The 22,016-nt window shown below is 32.5% G+C and overlaps 2 protein-coding genes across 2 annotated transcripts; one reads left to right on the top strand and one right to left on the bottom strand.

The window, feature by feature from the left end:
- Window positions 1–5,255: 5,255 nt before the first annotated feature.
- LOC148607463 (uncharacterized) lies at window positions 5,256–7,591 on the top strand. Its single transcript, XM_088544622.1, has 2 exons — window positions 5,256–5,333; window positions 5,703–7,591. Exons 1-2 carry the CDS (start codon window positions 5,327–5,329, stop codon window positions 7,583–7,585), a joined length of 1,890 nt encoding a protein of 629 aa, XP_088400748.1. The 5' UTR covers window positions 5,256–5,326; the 3' UTR covers window positions 7,586–7,591.
- Window positions 7,592–16,713: 9,122 nt separating this feature from the next.
- Window positions 16,714–20,324, bottom strand: LOC148607464 (uncharacterized). Its single transcript, XM_088544818.1, has 3 exons — window positions 19,680–20,324; window positions 17,583–17,660; window positions 16,714–17,201 (listed from the first exon to the last, which is right to left on the bottom strand). The coding sequence occupies exons 1-3, from the start codon at window positions 19,720–19,722 to the stop codon at window positions 16,732–16,734; spliced, it is 591 nt and encodes a 196-aa protein (XP_088400944.1). The 5' UTR covers window positions 19,723–20,324; the 3' UTR covers window positions 16,714–16,731.
- Between the last annotated feature and the right edge of the window lie 1,692 nt (window positions 20,325–22,016).

Consider the following 22,016-nt stretch of genomic DNA (forward strand, 5'->3'; position numbering starts at 1 on the left):
CGCTGGACTTTGTGCAGGCGGTGTTGCCATAGATGTCACAGCGGTACGAGTTTGAGTCCCTACCAGAATTAACTACTTCTTCACTGTTACTTTTAAATATAATGTTCTTCTCCAGTGAGTGTAGGTCAATTCATAATTTAAATGCTCATCACTACAGAAGTTTTATAATCGTCATTCTTGGATTCTTACGGTGTATTCATTCGCACCATGAAAACTTCTTTGTTCAACGTGTCATAGTTTCCATTTCCATTTCCCCTTTATTATACTCTAAAATTGACTTTTTATGAGCAACTCGTCGAGTTTTCCTAGAAAAGCATAGGACGCTTACCCTACCGGTGCACCTGGTCCATGCTCCCAGTTACTCATTTATTTTTGTTACTTTTTATTAATTGTTCCTTTGATTACTCTTCAAAAATAGAGACAAAACAACAACCAAAAAACTTTTTTTCTGTAGGATGATGTGTTTTAAGGGAGTTTATTGTACTTGGTATCGATAGTATGAGCGTATATGCTGGAGTTTGTGTGCTTGTAATTGTACATTTGTTTGAATAAGAGACTGGTACTGCTCTGCCTGTTGCCCGAATTGGTTCTCTTTACCTCCAAAAGGTGAGTCAACTCCATATGGATCACTGAGTATGACCCATTGCCCTCGATCACATCTCACCCCCCGCATAGAAATAATAAAAATCAAAACAACTACCGTTGAAACATTATAAACCCTTTAGAATAGAGTTTGGTTCCATTGTTTAACATTTCAGTGAGTTACGAAACATAGACGATATTGTAAGTTGTATTTTCAAGAAAAACAGGTATACATCTATAAAAAAAAAGAAAATAAGCGGTAGTTATCTATAATTGACATATTTCCTGTCATTTGGAAAAGATCTATCAGCCGTAAGGTAGTCTACAACCATTCTGTATACTTAAGATAAAACGAAAAGTGACGACGAGACGTGTCCACGGCTTGAAGATATCAAATATCTATTTTAACGGTACGCTGTGTATATAAATGAGCAAATACAACGACCGGTACATGAAGAAATTATAATTCGTCAATCAAAATCACGTCCTTGTTTAGATAAATAACTCCTACAAAAATTTACTTGAAAAGGTGTTGTTGTCCTTGGATTAAACGGTTGACAGAAGACTCTCAGAGATGTAGTAAACTATAATATTAGGTGTACATTTGGTTAGAATATGTTCAGTTAGGGTGAGTGCATTCATGCATTTTTTGTTTCTATAAAATACTGCAGTCATCTTCAACAAGCCGGATACGGCATCATGATATCGACAGAAGAACGATCTAGCGTCACATTGTATATATTGAAAATACAAAATCTTATTGGTTGCTGACAATGTGTTGAGTTGAGGCACAGAATAAAACTAATTTCTGTAATTTTGGCGAGTTAACTTGGAATATTGTCAAAATTTGGATTCATAATAATTTTCATAAGATCCAAAATCCCAACAACTTTAAAGCAAATGTAGACAAATTTAATTTCATAATGCTTTTCTGACACAAAACGGAAACACGGACTTATATACCTTGTCATAGGCCATAATGAATATTACTTTTTGAAACAAAATCGGAATTCCAGAACGAACAAGTATACAGATGATGAAATAATTAGCACGTAGGACTTTTGATTTATACATTTGTACACCACAGAATGGTGACTTATTAAATAACAGATATTAGGTACCCTGATGTGCATTTTTGGGGACCCCTTTTTGCTGCTTATTTCTTACAACACTATGTTGAAAATCATCATCCATTAACTTGATCAAAGACAAAAACAACACGTATTTGTCATGTCCTTACTGATTCCGCATGTATATACATGTAAATAATGTTGAATTGCTAAATATCACCTACTTTCTTGACCAATAGGGTAAGCTATCGACTAAACTCTATTCTATAACATGTCGGTTTTAATTTCCTAGCTATGCAGTGACATTTATTATAACAAATATATACTGCTCAAGTTTTGTCTCTAAACTCTTTAGGGTTATTTCCGGAAACTGCAACTACTACATGAAATTTCTCCTCAGTTCTAAACTTACATTCAGAGCCACAATCATACTCATTAAATGAGCATGCTCCCAGTTTTAGTGGAGTCCGAGTTAACTCATTTACTAATGTTACTTTGTATGCATTATGTTAGTTATTTTATGTTCTTTGTGGTGTGTGTCTGTTTTCCATGTCTGGTATTTGTCCCTGGATTACATTCTTTTGATCTTGGTTCCCTTGATTACTCTTCAAATAAATTTTCGGAAAGTCATTGAATACAAAAAAGCAGTGTAAAAAGGTACGTTAATTAATAATTTTGACTATTGACAGAACATAAGACATACCTGACCTTCATGCGGAATTTTGCGGAGTTAGTTAAAATCATGGCCTACCCGTTATAATGGCTGATTTCCACTACCATATTTATTTTTTTCGCAAGTCTGTTGGCTCGTGAGTACCGCTTATTGAAATATCCGCTTATTCAGAACCTTTTAGGACCTTAGATGCTTAATTTTCATTTAAAATTCACTTACTTTTCCAGCGCGCTTTGTGAAAACATAAAATGAACAGATTTAAGTTGAGTATTACCATGGGTGTCCTCATGGTGAAACCGCTCTATGTTTACTACGTAACCCATACCTCCCAAACACTGCACCATGGAGTCATTTTTTCCAGAACAGAATCCTAGTCCAGTAAATGAGTTATGACTCCAATGACAATTATATGCCATGTACTATCTCTCTATTTGTGATTCAGGGCAGGCGTTTCTGCTCTACTGGGTAGAATTTAGAATACCCCTATTAACTTGCTAGTGGCATTATACATCTGGACAGACAAAATTACCCGAAGTTAATATAACAGAATGAGAATGGGAATTACTTATCCAGTGAAAACGCAATGTACCCTATTCTTTGTCCCTCGTATTACAATACCCAGTTTAAAAACGTTTTATCTTCCACATAAATATTTAAGTATAGAAGAATTATTCAGGATGTCAAAATATGGACCAAAAAATGACGGAAAATACAATACAAATAAAACATTAAATGATTAAAAATATGAAGGAAAATTGCTTCAGTCCAAGAACATACCAGTCACTGCAATGTATATACCGTCTTAAAGAGAACATACATACATGGGTACATTTCTTTCTTTTTTCCATAGATTTAAATATATATAGCCTAGCTGGCCGAGTGGTCTAGGGCGCTGGACTTTGTGCGGATGGTGTTGCCATAGATGTCACAGCAGTACAAGTTTGAGCCCTGCGGAAGGAACGACCAAAAATTTGCGCAAATTTGACAGTTCTAACATCTTTTGGAATTTTTCAGACCTTTCTATACGTGTGTATGTCTTCCCTGTATCAATTTGATCCGATGTCAAATCCATTTCTCCATTAATTACAATTCAGGTGGAAATAGTTTGTGATGAAATAGATGTGTTTTATAACTGATAAAAAGGTTTTCTTCTCAAAACTGTCTTCTGTTTTTTCTGAAACTCTCAGTTGTCTTTAAGTTTAAAAAAAAAAGCTTTTTAAGGATTAAGAAACTTGTCACTATCAAAACTTTCAAAACCTTTTTCGTTAAAATGTTATTATTTTTGTTTTGCAAGGCCATGTCTATTAAAATGTACTCCTCTTTTATCGCAACAGAATCGTTTCCAATATACAAAGTTTGTAGATCACTGTTTCTCATAAAGAAGTAATTTCAGATAAAAAAAGCAGTTTACAAGCTACATATTTTAGATAAGCCGATTTCATATTTTCTAAAGGAGTCTTTAAAAGAGTATTGAGCACTAGATCTAGATATCATTCTACTAAAAGAGTTACTTTAGGAAGTATAGTATTTAAGAAATCCTTTTAAAAAGTCTACTAATATGTGGATGTTGTCCTACTAGTGTTTTACCGGAAGGTGTCATAACAGATGAGCCCAATGTATACTAGGTTTTGTATGGGAATCATGCTTGACTTAGAAATGGTATAAAAGATGTGCGTATCATACGCTTCCTAACTTGGTTATATAACCGAAATCTAGATTTTATTGAGGAATATTCTGTTTCTTACAAACAGAGTATATATGGATTTTAAAACAAATATATTTTCTGTATTGCCTACCTGTATTTTATATTTTCATCATTGATTTGACCCGTCCTACACACAAAGTTCAATAACTATTTTGAGCTATACTGTTTTGAATTATGATACTATCTACTTTAACCGCTGGCAATTATATGCTGCCCTTTTGTATTGTAATTTAATATAATATATAATTAACCGTAAGGGAAACGGAAGGCTTAGAGCGTTCTAAAAACCAACCATTTCCATCGGAAATACCTACACCAATTCAGGACCTTTGCGGTAATTTGTAACATACCAGTGCCTCTCTTGATAGCGCCATTATTTAAGGGACTTCCCCTTTTTGACCATTTTTATTGATTATAACCTAGACTTTATCAGTTCGATAATTATGTTACTACCCCTTAATGTGCCATTTACTAGAGTACTGTCATTAGACTGCCTTTAATCATATAGAAAACTAAATAAAATTTATTGATAGTCTGTGGTTTGATGACCTATGAGAGATATTTCAAGAGAACGTTTGGCAGACGAACGGCTTGCTATTTTTCAGTTCGGCACTTTGAGCATGATATTTAGTTATTCATTTTGCCAGCTCACAGAGATAAGAGCCATTAGGTAGTCCTGAAACTACACGTGGAAACGATCTGAATGAGAGAAAACCAGTTGTCACCTTATCTATCTTTCATTTACCTCGTGCTCGTAAAATAAGCAGTGACTTTTAAAATGTTGGTGTAATATGGCCACGGATTGAGCCCACGAGATAACCCTATCAAGAAGGCAGATGAACTGTTTACCATAGGTCCATATTACAGTAGCCAAGCAAATGTGCATACCGGAGCTTGGATGTAACAATTACTTTGAATGTGTACTTCAGGGATTATTTCTTTTGACAGCTTGAGACAAACATAAATTCACAATTATTTCTTGTGATACAATTGACACATTCTTTTGATTACCGCTATAACCTTGGTTCCCTTGATTACTCTCTCATACACAGTAACAAATATAAATTTCTTATCAGAACTCTTTTGTTCTAATGTAACAAGTATTTATACATGAAACTGAAAGTATTCCATTTAAGTAAATTGTAAGTTATACACGGAAGCATTCACTTAATATTAAACACATGAGTAACGGGAAACATAAGACCCGGCGTTTCCTATAAAAGTACAAAATCAATGTAACTTGGGAGCAATACTATCTGCTGTAAAATTGGAGTTCACAGCTTAAATGTTGGGAAAATGCAAGGTATGTAGATATACAGAACCTGAACCGATCCGTGCAACAAAAATTGTGATCGGACATCGGTCACCGATCAGTTTCCGGTCAGCCATCGATCTGTCAGCGATCGATCTGTCATTTGTCATCGATCCGTCATTTAAAAAATAATATGAAGGTACGATATTTTTTGTGAGACATATGAAAAATATAACAAATACGAATAAAAAAAAACAAAACAAAACAAAACAAAAAAAGTAAACTGCTTGTTTTGTTTTCCTCTGTATAGTTCGCCTTTCTATTTTATCGGCTACAACTGCTGCTGTTTTACTTCCAAACGGGAGAATTGTTGTTTGAAATGTTGGTGAGATGTTGTAAGTTAATATCTTCTCTTGACAGAGCCAAGCCTTTCACAGATATCTATTGCATTGTATCAATTTATGTGTCGGGAGAAAGTCGGTTCAGAAAATCTCATCCGGTTAAAACGGAAACTCATAGCAATTACAGATCTTAACATCAGCGATCATGGATTCAACAAGATAACTAGTGGAAGTTTTGGTGAAGGTTTAGAGCTAAAAGGAAGTGATGTAGATTATATGGTCGTCACACACCTTTTAAAAGTCTTCGAAACAACCCCAATGGAAACACCAGGATTAACACTAGTTACGGACAAAATTGACACTAGGCCAGGATTCACAAGAATAAAAGTGATTAACAATATAGAAGAGTATACATTTGAAAAATTCAATAACACTTTATATTTTTCAAGTGATTTATTCAGAAAACTAATGATACTACAGTATACCTTAGTTGGCTATCGGGAACTCAAATTACATGGGCCCTGCATTTCAAGACCAGATGATGATTTTGACCTGGCTTTCTGCTATCACTGTCCGTCATGGATAAATGTAATTTCCACTGAACAATGGCTTAAGCGACATTGTAACGAATGGCCTAGTGCAAATCTAAAGAAAAGAATAATTGAACATGGTGTTCTGTTGGTTCCTATTGGAGCTAAAGGCTCGTCACAAGAAAGACTAGAGTGGAGGATATCATTTTCTGTAGCAGAGAAATTTTTAGTGAATTCATTTAATCATACTCAACTGGTAGTTTATGCATTGTTGAAGATATTCCTTAAAGATGTTATCCTTGATAACATTGCAGTTAAGGATCTGCTTTGCTCGTACTTTATTAAAACTGTAGTATTCTGGGTTTCGGAAGAACTGCCAGGATCAGAATGGAGACCTTCAAAGCTGATTCCCTGCTTTATGAATTGCTTTAAACGTTTGGTGTATTTCGTATCGATTGGTCGATTACCGCATTACTTTATTCCGGAGAATAATCTACTGGAGTCAAAACTAAATCATGGTAATAAAGCTGTTTTGTTAGACCGTTTATTATATTTATATAATAACGGATGGAAGAGTATTTTACTGTCTCCTCAATTTTCAACATTTCGAGATATGCATAATTGTGCATTGCTAGATGTATCAGACATACAAAAGATAAAAACCGACTTTTTGTTTTTAATCAGGTCGAACCTTTTTATAAACAACTTTCAAATAAAAACAGTCGATGAATCCAAATTTCAAAAACTTTTTGAAGTTAAATCGCAACAATTAAAAAGGTTAGTTTTATTATGCGCCTCAAGTCAACACATTGTGAGACCAATTACCGAAACAACCAACAAAATTATATATTATAAATATAAACAATGTCATGCTAGTTCGTTTCTCTGTCGATATCATGATGCTGTATCGGGATGGTTACAGATGGCGGCAGTATTTTATAGGAACAGAGAATACAAGACAGCACTTACCATAACTGAACATGTTTTAACCAAATGTACACCAAATATGATAGTTTACTCTAATAAAGACAGTGAAATCGGCCATTATTTCAATTTAATGTCAACTGTTCTATCTAAAGGTCTAATCTCCTTATTCAAGTACATTTTTATTGGCGACATCCTTGTGAAAAAAGACGTTGTTTTGATTGACGAATTATCATTTCTAGATCACAGAGGACCTCGTCTTGTACCAGCCGTTGTGTTTGCTCATTTCTTAAAATTCCTTTGTCATTTCTATTTATTGAACAATATGGAGAGTAAATATGCACTTCGAGCTTTACAAAATACCGTTAAAAATAGATATTTGATATCTTCAAGTCATGGTCACGTCTCATCGTCACTTTTCGTCTTATCTAAAGCATACGAAATGATTAGAGATTTCCATATGGCTAAAAAGGTATTTTCCCATGGACAAGAAATCTTACCCTTATAGACTAATAACGCCTATTTACTGTATTAATAGAAGTATAAATATTTTTTTTAAAGACAGCTAACAATAACGTCTATGTTTTGTACTTAAATGAAATAATATACAAAATTGTCTTTGTTGGTTTTGTTTAGTTTATTCATGTTCTTTGTTTAATTATGTTTGTTTTTCTTTAATTTTGTAATTTTGTTGATTTTGTAATTCATTATGACTGAATTGTGTTTTGATGGGATACAATAATGTACTTCACTAATTATAATTACATAGTGATATTCTTTATACACACACACATATATACATATATACATATATACATCGCAACTTAGGCGGCCGTAGCCACGTGTTGATCCACCTGAGCGGTCGAGAAATACTTTTAATAAAGGTAGTTAGGTCAACCTCCATTTCTAACCATTGACGCCTGTAGTCTCAGAGAAGTTGATATTCAAAGTTGTCAAAATCAAAATACTTTTAATTATCTGTTGTGCCATCTAACCTGATCAAGAGGATCCAAAAGCGGTTCCTTTAAAATCTCAACATGTTATTTATGTCGAAGTTTGTTTCAATCAGTTCAATGGAGCAAAATAAAACTGTCAACAAAAGAAATGGTACAACATTTTTATTTAACATAATATTCTAAAAATACCAAATAAATAAAAATAGTCATTTTGTTTAACATTTTACGTGAAACAGCAACAACAAACTTTATCTCAGAAAATTCCTGGACCCAGTTCGGACAAAACAAAATAACTTTCATGAATTTCAATTTTCTGAATGAAATAGCAAGTTTATTATTGAACCGAAATAATTTCGAGATGACTATCAGGTATTTTTTGGGTTGTATGTTCCTCTTTCAATGTGCGGTTGCGAAATTCTAAAAGGCGTATCGGGCTGTATTGACATTATGTCGTTTTACGGTGTCTAAGTCTTCATTTGAATAGACAGTCACTAGTCCGGATTTTATTTATTTTTATTTATGTTTGCGATGTCGGTGTGCATCAAACTAACTCTAACTAATCCTTGATCTTTTTAAGATGATAAATGAGTTGTCTGATGCAGGAGCCAAAATATTGACATCAATCATTTTTATAAACATTGATTCATGACAAACTCGATGAACGGACGGAAACGTAACATTCTAGATTTTCATCGTATCTTTTTTGAAAAAGAACTAAAAGATTTCTTTTAATCTTATTAACAGAGATAAACTCTTAATGAAGCTTTCATTTAAAACTTATAAAAATATTGACGATTTTAACTTTGTTTCGTCTCTTGTGTAGAAAAAATAACATTACGGACAACGACGGCAAAATGCTGACAAAAGCCAAAAGATCACGCGAACCGTAGTGTCAATATATATATATATATATATTCAGATTTCCTTTATTTTCTTTCTCTAAACTGAAACCTGGGGTTGGTTTTTTTTTATTCTGGCCCACTGGACTTCACTGGACTTCATAAGAGAGTCGTTTGTAGTAATTTTTTAATATTGCTTTAGAATCTACATGAGGTCAACTTCCATTTCCAACCATTGACGCCTGTAGTCTCAGAGAAATTGATGTTTTCTTATTATGGAGACAACGAGAAGAACCTGTTATATTAATAATTAATAAAACACAGTAAAACCTGTCTAAACCGAACCCTTTTTGGATTTTAAGAGTGTTCGGTTTAATCTGGTTCCCTGGTCAATATCGTAAGCGACCCTAGGATTGCTTAAATATAGACTCAAGTCACCAGCGACGGATATTCACAATATATTAGTAAATTGCGCTTATGAAATGAAATAAAACCAAAGATGAGATTATTTTAATTAACTATATAACTGAACATTTATATCGAAAGATGATATAAGTAATTTGACAAAAAAACACATTTTAACGTATTTTTTTAAAATTTGAATATTGGAAGAGTAATTAAGGGAACCAAGGTTATAGCGGTAATCAAATGAATGTAATCCAGGGACAAAGACCAGACATGGAAAACAGACATACACAACAATGAACATAAAGTAACTAAAATTATACATACAAAATAACAAACAAAAATAAGCAACTTGGACTGGGAGCATGAACCAGGTGCACCGGTAGAGTAAGCGTCTTCTGCTTTCTAGAAACACCCGCCGAGTTGCTCATAAAAAGTCAAGTCCGGGGTAGACGAAAGAGGATAGGAAAACTATGACAGGTTGAACAAGATTAAAATTTAATCCAAACTGATATAAAGGGATGTAAAAATGCATGGTTGGACTAGTTTACGGATGTTTCAATGTTTGGTTCAAACATGTTTCATTGTATTTCGCAAATAGCTTAATAAGAATTGAAATGACACAATGAATATCACAAAAACGTCATAATTTGAATGTATTTTATTATATCTAATGGAGGAAATGTGTTAACTTACATAATTATATTAATGTAATATGTCTTAAGGAAAACAATTTACAATAAAATACATTACAATTTAATTGGTATAGATCTAGTAACCGTAGCAACCAAATTCGTAATTTTGGTTATTTTGAATTATGTTGATGAAGGCTATGTTCAGACCCATTTTGCCAAGACAAGAAAGAAAAAAAATCCAAATACATGCATGTTTCCGAAGCAGGATCTGTGGTCTGAAACATGACTGTTTTTTGCTCTTCTAGGCCCAAAACGATCCACCATGAAGTTTATCTTCTTAATGCTTTTCATACAAAATTTGTCCAGGCCATAACTATTTTGTCTTTTGACCTAGACATCTAGTATTTGGTATGTTGGTTTATTCTCTCAGGGCTAGAGGTGTGGTGTACCGGAGTAGGTGACCTTTTAGTTTGACCTTTAACCTTAAGGTCTAATAACATACAACTTTTGGCAAAATATGATGCATAATTTTGTCTGGTCGGTAACAATTTTGTCTTCTTACTGTGATATCTTATCTTTGGTATTTAGTATATCACACACAGTTAGAGTGTAAAGTTTTGAGTGTGGTTGACCTTTGACCTTGACCACTGACCCCAAGGTCAAATGAAAAAAATTGGAAAATACCATACAAAACTTTGCCTAGGCCATAACGTTTTCTAAAGTGAAAAAAGTAAATCGAATTCATAGTGAACCCAATTGTGATACCTTAGATCTACTTACTGATCAGGTATCAATTGAATTTCATGTCAAAAACTTTACCGATTTGCTCAAGCGGATAATGTAGGTACTCTAATTCCATATAATGCAGTTATCATATGAATGACATGTAAATTAACAAGTTTTTGTGATTATTTCGAAATTGGGAAATAAATGATCAGAAATAAAATGGCTTTTGAATGTTATTTAAATAGATTTAATTTTGATAAGGGTACAAGTATTACCCTTAGATCTTACATACATAAGAAATATGACAAAAGAGACGACTTAGATTTTCCTATGAATTTTCCATTTTTAGATGGTGATATGTTCAAAGCACCCTTCTACGGTATTGATATTTCACAACTGGTCTGTTTTGCTCGTATTTGTAATTAAGTGTAAAATTTGAATGAACACAACAGATTACTAACAGAAAAGCTTCCGCGCCAAGGGATATCAATTTCATAAATTGCTTAAACATTTAGTAAGTTTTTTCACCGTTACAAAAAAAATGATACAAAAATATAATAGCATATGCAGGCTCTTAATGAAAAATTGTGTCGCTCGCCCTTTTTTATATAAAAATTTTAAAGTTTAGTTATAAACAAAATCCAATGGATTTATCAACTGCCCTTAATAGATTTATTCGTAAAGGATACGATTTTCAAATTATTGTCTTTTTCAATTCTTGTTTTCACAAATACAGAAAAAGAAATGAAAAACAAATAAAAATACTATAAGATTCAGTCATGCATATATCCAATTCTCCTTCATGAAATACCACAAAAAATAATATATAGACAAAATGGGATATTCAATTAAAAAAACATTCGCAGTTGCTGAAAGCTAGTTTAGAACAAATTAAAGAATGACAATTCCCTCAAAACTACCAGCATTAGCACTAATCGGTCACTACAATTCAAGCGGAATGGATTTGGAGTAATAACGTCAAGTGCTAATTAGTTAAGATATGATGTAGTGCAATACTACAAAATGCATGACTTTGTTTTTACGCAAGGTTGCAATTAGGGGTCGAATATCTGTATTTATGAAAAGAATGTTCAAGGAATAGACAATAATTTGCAAAGAGTAATCAAGGAAACCAAGGTGATAGCGGTAATCAAAAGAATGTAATCCAAGGACAAAGACCAGATATGGAAAACAGACACAACAAAGAACATAAAGTAACTGAAATCATACATACAAAGTAACAAAAGCAAAATAAGCAACTCGGAATCCATTAAAAACTGGGAGCATGGACCAGGTGCACCGGTATGGTAAGCGTCCTCTTATTCAAGTAATAGACAATAATTTGCAAATCATATCCTTTACGAATAAATCAATTGAATCTTATTGATAAATCCATCGGATCAGGAAGTGTTTTATAGACTATATTTCCATCAAAAAACTGAGTGAGCAACATCATTTTTAATTAAGAACCCTTTAAATTTATGTATCAATATTTTGTGACGGTGAAAAAAACGTAGTAAACGTTTATAAAACATTGTGAAATGGGTACCCCTTGGTGTTAAAGCTAGGGAGGTCAGTCAAAATATGAAGTATATAGAAAGTGTACAAGTTTATATCAGTTTGAAAGAGCCCAAGGAATGTAACTTAATGGTGCAAAAAATTTTAAAATCGGTCAAGGGGTTCAAAAGTTATTACAATTTAAAGTTCAAAATTGTGGTCATTTTTCTTGCGAATGCAAAAAAGTCACATGTTGGACACTTTTGGAACCCAAATAAGTCAAACAGGTAAAGAAATTCATACATTGTGTCTTGATCATTTAAATAGAGCCATTTCATACTTTGATTTAAGCCATTCAGGAAACTTGTATCTTAAATACAAAGAAAAGTACACTTTTTTTAAAATTGGCAAAAAAACACTTTGGACTTTTTTAGCTATGTGTCAACAGCATCGTGAATTAAAGTGCCATTTTTTGGATATTCATATTTAGAAATTGGAAGGTAGTAGAAATCTAATACTTTGCTGTTCTTTCAAGAGTAATCCATTAAACAGAAATAAATAAACAAATATTAAGTCAAAACCACAGATTTTTTTTCATTGGAATCAAAAACACTGCGGCAGACCCCCTTTTTTTAAATGCGTTTTTTCAACAAAAAAATACATTTTTGCTTACTAAGAATTCAAAAAAATATCTAATTTTTTCTGTCAGTTGTTTTGTGTGGCAATAAAGTTGCTTGACTTTGTTTTTTAGCTCAAAAATATTTTTGAGGTAGAAAATTTACATTTTAGGGTAAATTTTAGAGCTATTTTCAGTGGAAAAAATGGCGAAAGGGCAGACAAAAAAAAAGACATTTTGAATTTAAAAGCAGTTTTTAGCATATGACAGTTATTGGTATTGTGATTAAATGTATAAAAACACATTTTTATCAAGAAATAATTAAATTATATTTAAAAATCAACAAGCAAATGTTGGAAAATAGGGGTAAATTGAACATTTTTGAAAATTTCAGATTTAAAAAAAAAACCGCATATTTATGCTTATATTGATCAAAATATCAACATACCATATACTTATGTGGTACCATTTTAATGCTTAAAATCTAAGCTATCACATGAAGATACTTTCATCTTCTTTTGCTATAAAATGTTTAATGTGAATGAAAATTTGTTAGGCCTATACCTTAAATGAAGCCAGACGATAATCAAAATAAACATACATTTTTGCCGCAAAAAGTGGCAAAATAATATTATATCAAGGTCTGGTCAATTCTAAGATTCCTAATGTAGTCTTGTAATGTTTTCTTGTTTAAAAAGGGTCTTTTACCATAATAATAATCTCATTATTATGTTAAAATTGCTTAAAATTTCAAAAAACAAATGCTGTTTTCCCAAGAAATTGAATGCATTGACTTGAACCAATATGCATCCTTTCACTATGGAACTTTGAAGCCCTAGCTGTTTCCTCATATGTACTATTATGTACATTAAATGATAATAAACAAAATATCATCATTTGATTAAGTTTAATGAACTTTTCATTTCAGGCCAGATGGGTTTCTTCACCAGGATCTACCATGTCTGCCAAATCTACAAAAGAGATTATGTACATAAGGACATTACACCTATTAAACATCATTTACCTTATCAATTTACTTACAGTTAGTTTACTTTCTATTAAATCATAATCTGGTTTGCTGACAATCTGAAAAAATGTAAAAGTTTACTTGATGTTGGTTGCTCAGAAAGCGGTTTTCTGGATTAACCGTCATCACTTGATGACAAAAGATGTGGCGAGGAGTTAAGAACACCAAACTTCCTTTTCCAGAATAATTATCGTCATTTAAAAACAAGAAGATTGTTTTATAAGGTTATATTAATGTTATTTTAAATAACTTAATATGAATAATTCCGCTGCGTTCGAAACGCTTTGCTGCAACCAATCTATAATTACAGAAATAATAATTAGTACCTGAAACTAAAAGCCCCTGGATAAAAATCTACAAGAAAAAAATGATTTAAGAACCTGAAATGAAGCAAAAAGAGTTAGTGCTAAAGGAAAAAAGAAAACAAGAATTAATTTTGCTGAAAATTTTTTTCCTACAATAAAATCCTCACATTTCCGTTCTGATAGTCCTCTGATATAGGCTCCTAAAAAATGTTGCTATCATCTTCCTCATCGTAATCATCATCACCACCATCCTTCTAATCATATGCTACAATCGACAAACCGTTCAAAAGCATGGAGACTTGTCATTTAGAGAGGGTTGAGTTCAGTGGTGAGGGCAAAACATCTTTTTGTGTAAAAACGAACGATAAAAATAACAAATATGTATTTCTACATAATAAAGATATTAAGAAAAAACATAAAATAAAAGATTTTGCATTGTTATACAGCGTTTCAAGTACCCGGAAGTAAACAATAAAATGCAGATCGGTCTTCGGTTTCAATACGTTCAACGTCGTAAATTCCGGTGAAAAATGAAACTAGATCGAGACTTACATACCCTATACCAGAAAGTATAGCCATGGTACGCTTTGACAAAATGTATAACATTATGTATAAATTATTTTGACTTTAATAAGTCTGAAAAAGAGGGGACAACAACTTAAATTTTGATTAACATTTTGGAGCGCAGAGTGCATCGAAATGTAAAAGCTTTGTAGATAGAATCAAGAAATTTTCTGTATTTTTTTAAACAATTAAGACACTGCTGGTCTACAGAAAAAAAAAACACTTCATTGACATAATTTCAATATCAAAAGGAAATTTAAACCACATATTTATCTCGTACACTAAAATTATTGTTTCATTTATGTTAGAATTAAAGAAATAAGTTTCATATCAATCTCAATATGTATATGTTGAAAGTACATACTTCTATACACATCTGGAAATCATCCCCTGAAAAGTACTCCGAGTGATTTGAAATACCGTTATAGACTTGTTCTGTATCAACGCAATGACCCTGTGTTCGTCCCCAGCGAATTTATGTTATTCCTTGTGCTTCGTCTGAAATAGAATTGTTACAAATAGTTGCTTAAGCAAACGTTCAAACCATAATGTTGTTTTTAAAGTGCAAAGACAAGGAAATACGGACAAAAAATAAGCAAACAACATTTCAGAAATCAAATCAGAAACCAGTGAATTGGTATTGTTTGCAACCACCAAATTTATGACTGTGTTATACATGGATCTATCTTCAAATACGATATTACGGATAGTACTGGACTTTGAACAATATGAACAATGATTCAAAGTCACAAAACATTTAATAATGAATTATATATTGTAAACTGAGTCAAAAAGAGCATTTAGTTACAAGAAAAGCAATAAAAACACGATAACTAGAAAGCAACAACATATTTACAAAAAAGAGACAATCATACAGTTTATAAAAGAGTAATCAAAGGAACCAAGGTTATAGTGGTAATCAAAAGAATATAATCCAGGGACAAAGATCACACATGGAAAACAGACATACACTATAAAGAACATAAAGTAACTAAAATCATACATACAAAGTAACAAAAGTGAATGAGCAACTCGGACTCCACTAAATACTGGGAGCATGGACCAGGTGCACCGGTAGGGTAAGCGTCCACTGCTTTTCTAGAAACACCCGCCGAGTTGCTCATAAAAAGTCAAGTCCAATGTAATCCAGGGACAAAGACCAGACATTAAAAGTATTGTTACTAATAAGCAAAGGTTTGGACAAAAGCGCAACCAATGGTAATCAAAGGAGCCAAATTCCCGGGGAAATCAAAAGATTTTAATCCAGGGACAAAGACCAGACATGGAAAACAGGCACACTCACAACAGAGAACATAAAATAACCAATATAATACGTTTCAGAACTTCTACTATCCTTAATTGTGTTACAAGGAATTTGAAGCTTAACGTCTTTATTAAAAGCTCTTACAGAAAAGTAAAGCATTTGATGTTCCAGTCTTCATTTTATGCAAATACACACGTTTGAATATCGGTTCTATATGTTCTTGAGAAGATGAAACCCAAAAGCATAATCTGTAGTTTTCCTGTGTATAAGAAATTGCGCAAAGTGACTTGTTAGGGCATAAAACTAGCGATATTTGAAAAAGTATATAAAGTCCATTTTAACTAATCTAGCTTTACATAAACGTTCAAGTATTAGGAAGGAGTAAGAGCACGCATGGATTTTTTTTAATTTATCGAGATGCATTACCAATATGTCTTTCGGAGCCTATTTCTAATGAGAGTGGAATTATATATCTTGTATGGGAAACATTATATTTCCACCATTTACCATTGTCTCACTCCCATTTCTATCGAGAGTTCCTCATTCCCGTAGATAAATCCCCATTCCTATCGAGATTTCCTCATTCCTTTAGAAAAATTCCCATCCCCAATTTAACTTCAAATCCATTTTTTCTTTTAATATAATTCTTCTGTTGAGGACGTCGGAGATGTTGCAGCAATACCACCAGTGCTTTAATCAATTTGAATTTTATATTTCCACATTTAACCTTTAAAATAATTAAAATGCTCTCATTGATATATTTTTTCAATTCTTAAATACCAAAGATAAATAAGGGAAAACACTTGATTCAATCATGCTTTTATTTAGAACATACAACACATTCAACTTGAATGTTGTTATGGTAAGGAGGGCACGGAAGTGGACCACATTGCGTTCGTACCGGATAAATCAAATGCCCATTCTCTTTCCTTTGACCTGACTGCAGATATTCCGGGCTTTTATCGATACAGATATATGATGAAGCTGGCTGTCCAATATGGCCGCTTGCAAGTAACCCAGAGTATTCAAAATTCCAACCTGCATAACATGAACGTCTGCCTGGTATCATTAATAGAGAAGTTGTGTTTAACGTTCTGCATACAGAGCATGGAATATCATTGTCAGTGGCGTCATGACTGAACACATGTGACTCGTATTCAGATCCGTATATGGGACTCCAAGATGACGTTAAAGTTGTATTTGAAAGATCTGGGTCACGAGGCAAACACAGTGTGTTAGCAGGTCCACCACTGACACCGTCGTGGTTATACTCCTGACCCGCAACAAAACCTTAAAAATCAAGAACAAGTAGAGAAGAAATATCTGGTTCAACCAAAGCTATTCATATCAGAAAACAAAAATAATCATTGCTTATTATATCATAATCCCGATTTTTTCTACTTAACATTTTTTCATTACCACATCATTCACATATAAACGGCAGGAAGACAAGTGATTTTTAACCTACAATCGAATGCAGAACAACTCGGAATAAATATAACTCGAAAACTGGTAATTACTTGGAAATTTTGAAATACCTCTCGGACTTCAAATCTATTTATCTAGGTTGAAAATACATTTAAATTGGTATAAAAGGACTTTTAAAAGTGTTTGGATTAAACAATTAGGATTTTAAGGGTTTGGTTAAGATAGGTTTCACTGTATTCTTACCGTTATAAACTTGTTCTGTATTGGTACCATGACATTGATTTCGACCCCAGCGAATATAAGTCGTACCGTGTCTTGTGTCTAAAATAAAATATTATACATCTGTTGAGATAAACTACCGTAAAGTAGAAAATTTTGTTAGGTTCTAATTTTTTGCAATATTCGAAAGGTTGAAGAAATTACGAATATTTAAATGTGTGAAAAATAAAGACCGCGAACATTTAATAACCCTATTCACAGAGTAAAACGCGAAATTTGGCAACACGAAAATTACCCTCTAAACGGTATACGCAACCCACTCATTAACTCAAATATGATTCACATATAACCTAATACCCCATTTTCGCGTATGAATGTATAAAATAAATTAACTAAAGCATTTATTTATTTTCGACATTTTTACACACTTTTGGTTTTCAACTAGAAGTACAATTCCCTCATCACCAAAAAAAAATGTTGTCCCTAATTATTCTTAAGTAATTTCCTGCTTTTAATATGATGAAGGTGAAACCTTTTTAACGCTCCCGAAGAAACATTAATTAAAAACAGCTTTGATAATTTTTGTCAGCTCTGATTTGATATTTTATACTTATAACCTTCAAGTATGGCAAATTTTGTAATGATAAATATTTGTCCTTAAGCATTTTACTGATTGTCGTGGTCTGATTTGTCTTTGGATCGAATTGTCCAGCACTGGTTAACATTACGGTTCTTATATTTGCGAAACGTATTCCAAGATTCCTTTTGTTGCATTTAGTTTCGCTTCATTGTGTTCATTTTGTATAGTTAAATTATGTTTTTATAACGATTTGATTCATTTTATCGAATAGATTCGTTTCGGTTCTTTCTTTTATCGATTATTTTCGTTTCGTTTTGGTTCGTTTTCGTTTTGCAATTTTTATAACCCGAGAATTATGGGTAATATTGATTACATAATTTTCGTAAACCATCTGGACGCCATACTGCAGACTATAAGGCCAACCCTATCTTGGAAAATCCATGATTCGATTTGTATTTAATTATCGAAACTAGCAAATATTTTCCGAGACTGGTTTGGCTCTCAATCGCACATATACAAGTATGCGCAAATGAAGCTGCCATTATGCTGTTTTTCAGCTCCTGAATATGCATGTACAAACCGGATATTGATGCTTTTTCTTGCCATAAGTATACAGGACCAAGTTGTTGACAATGCAACCATAAACGCTCCCTTCGGGAGCGTAATAGCATGGCGTTTGTGACGTGCGACATTTTTTTGTTAAAACGTATAGCAAATAAAAGCAACTTTATCGGACACAGCTTGAAAATAGCACGTCATGTATTTAAGTGAACAAAGTATTTTCAAACATTTTTGTATGGGTAAAGTAATAACTCGACTTGCCGAGATAATTAGTTTCCGTGGCAAGATAATACTTTTTCAACATGTCCCTATTACGCCTCCGTACTAAACATATCTGCGGGTGCAAAATTCTGTACTATGGTGACACTTATAGCAGATGCATTGAAGATGCTAGTCTATTTACCAGTTTTTCATAGGTTTAAAAATTTTACGAGTGATTTGCCATTTTAACAAATTACTTAGTGTGTGTGATGAATAAGAATTGTATTAAAATCCATCTAGGTGATGCAATGCTATTAATTTTAAATATAAATGTGTGCGTTATCATAATAATTTGCAAAGGACCATAAAGTGACGATTAAAACAATCAAAATCGTGGTTGCTTATAGTCATATGATAATTGTATTTATTTTAACGTACAGCTAACAATAAGTGTATTGCCTCTTTCTGTTTGTAATATACGAATTAATTAGGTAGACCCAGGGTTTGGGACATAACTCTCGAAATCAGTGATAAGTTTGTAACATATTCATTTTCACCAAAGCCTATCAAGTTTTCATGTGAAACAATGAAATAAGTCCATGTTACTTTGATGCTTACATAATATTGATGTAAAATGCTGAATACAAACGTTCCAATGATTTGTAAGAGTTGTGTCCCTTACCCTAGGTCTACCCCCTTAATACGCAAAATTCGTTCTGTTACGGTATTTTAAATGATGATGGCAATGGAACTGAATTTTTAACAATTAGTTTACTCACTGATTGCCCAGTCTATTTTCATTGATTCAATTTCTCTATTCATTCGTTGGACTGTTCGTGTGAGAAGTAGATTTTGTTTCTCCTAACTCTCAAGACGTGCGTTCGTGGCATCAAGATCATTAAGGAGCAGTCGAGATTGTCTCCCTTCGCAAAATAATACTATTTCAAAATATAATATCAAAGAAAAAATCCGTTTCATGATAGCTTATTGTCGGTTAAATCACACAGTAAAAGCGTAGCTTACAAAAGTCCTTATCTATCTGCAGCAAAGATAGTTGAGAAGTCTAATTGTCACATGCTTATCATTATGTGTACAGCATGCATCCGACAAAATCATATTTCCTTATACATATACACTGATATAACATGTGTATAGTTAAAATAAAATTAATCGGTTATTGTCAAATTCCTAAATCAGAGGTTGTTAAAAAATTGTTCAATGCGTACATGGTAATTTGGTCTCACAATGAGAAAGGACATCCATATTTTAAGCCATGCTTAACAAAACACGCGACGTTTGTGATATCATAATAAAATGTTTAATTTATGACGTCTTGTAAATTAAAAAAATAAAATACAACAGGCAGGTGGTTTGAATTGGTTGTTTCCGACTACAACTTTAAAAGTGAGAAAAAAATCGATTCAAATACCGTCAAAAATTGCAAAGACTAGGTTCTCAGCGGTGTTTGATTCTTAATTTCTCTCTAAATACCAGTGTAATTTTCTTTTGTTATGTTGTACTGACTTGAAAAGTATTTTATTATTATTTTGTTTTTTTTTCAAGCAAAATTATAAAGATAATACTTGGGCTTCAAGGTTTTGCTTCAAGGTTTTATCGCAAAATATGAACCCTTTGTTCTGAACTTTCTTTGTGCTTTCACGTTGACCCATAACAAAATGTATGACATCATTATTACGGAATTTTGTATGAAAGTCAAGTTATCATATTTTTGTAGTCAACCAAAAATATATATTGTAATATAATAAAATGCGAGATAACTTCGCTATAAGGTAACTGCCTCCCTTATGTTAATCCGATTTATACAAGAACGTATAAATTACTTTAATTTTGTTTCTTCTTCAGTCTTTGCAATATGACCAATCCTCACCTCAAACATCAAGCCTTCAGCCTAAAGAGTTGAATTGTATTTTTTAATGAAAAAGCAATTGAAAATGTAAAATTATGTGCCATGCGTTATTTTCTTGAAAGATATGTAGAAACTTAAAAAAGAAAAAAAATTACTGCGTCGTTATTTTAAAGATAGTACATTCACCATCCACATCTCCATCTACTCATCTCTGTTTCCCCTTATGCACATTTTATATAACAGATTGAGAAGTTAATTTAACAATAACATATTTTGACAAGTTTTGATGTCATTTGTGACTCCTGTTTCAGGCAATTATTTGACCTATGTACTTAACATTTATCTAAATTTAGTCCTTTTGTTAATAATTGAAGATCACTGTATCATCAACATTGTTTAATTGACATAAAATGACGTAGCATGTAGGTCTATATTGACAAGAGCATTGAACATTTAATGAATTAACATTTACCGCTCAAAGTATTGTGCCCCAAAAAAGGAAAGGAAAAGAAAATATCAAATTTATTAAGCGATAAAAATAAGGTACAATACGTTGTCTGTTTGTTTTTCTAAACAAGAGTTGATGATTTCAAACAAATTTCGAATGCAACATTTATCTTCAAAAGTTTATAGGAATATAATGAGCTAGGCACTTAACATTGAAGATATAAAAGTATCTGTAAAACAAATACATGCTTATTCAAGTCATTTAACTTACTAATACAGTTAATAGGGATGTCAACGAGTGCTCGAGTATTCGACTATTGCTCGCTGGACAGGTCTGAGTACCGAGTAGCAATTTCAAATATAATTACATGTAATATTTATTAAAAAAAACAATTACTCGTATAAATATAGTGCAATAACCCCCAACGTCAAAATTCAGCATTATATATTGTTAGAGATGTATGGGTCTTTGGTAAAACCGGCGTACCGAGTACTCGAATGGTCTTCAAGCCAAAAAGGACATTCCTAATAGTAACTGCCTGACTGAAGTTTGATATGATGGAGGAGAAAAATTACCGAAGACCTTTAAAATTATTACTTTATAAGCTATGTCACACAGAAAATGTTGATACTATATTTAAAGAATTTCACATGTCATATCGGTTCTATATTACCTTAGTTCGCTCTGCTGCTATTTATACAGCAGGTCTTTTTATAAGCATGTGGCATCAACCTATTCAAAAAGGATATGTGGAAAATTTACCATCTTAATGCCAGTACATTACTATATGGATATAAAGCG

Source organism: Perna viridis, chromosome 9, assembly GCF_037379345.1.
Source record: "Perna viridis isolate PV_CMFRI_1.1 ecotype Kerala chromosome 9, ASM3737934v1, whole genome shotgun sequence".
Taxonomy (NCBI): domain Eukaryota; kingdom Metazoa; phylum Mollusca; class Bivalvia; order Mytilida; family Mytilidae; genus Perna; species Perna viridis.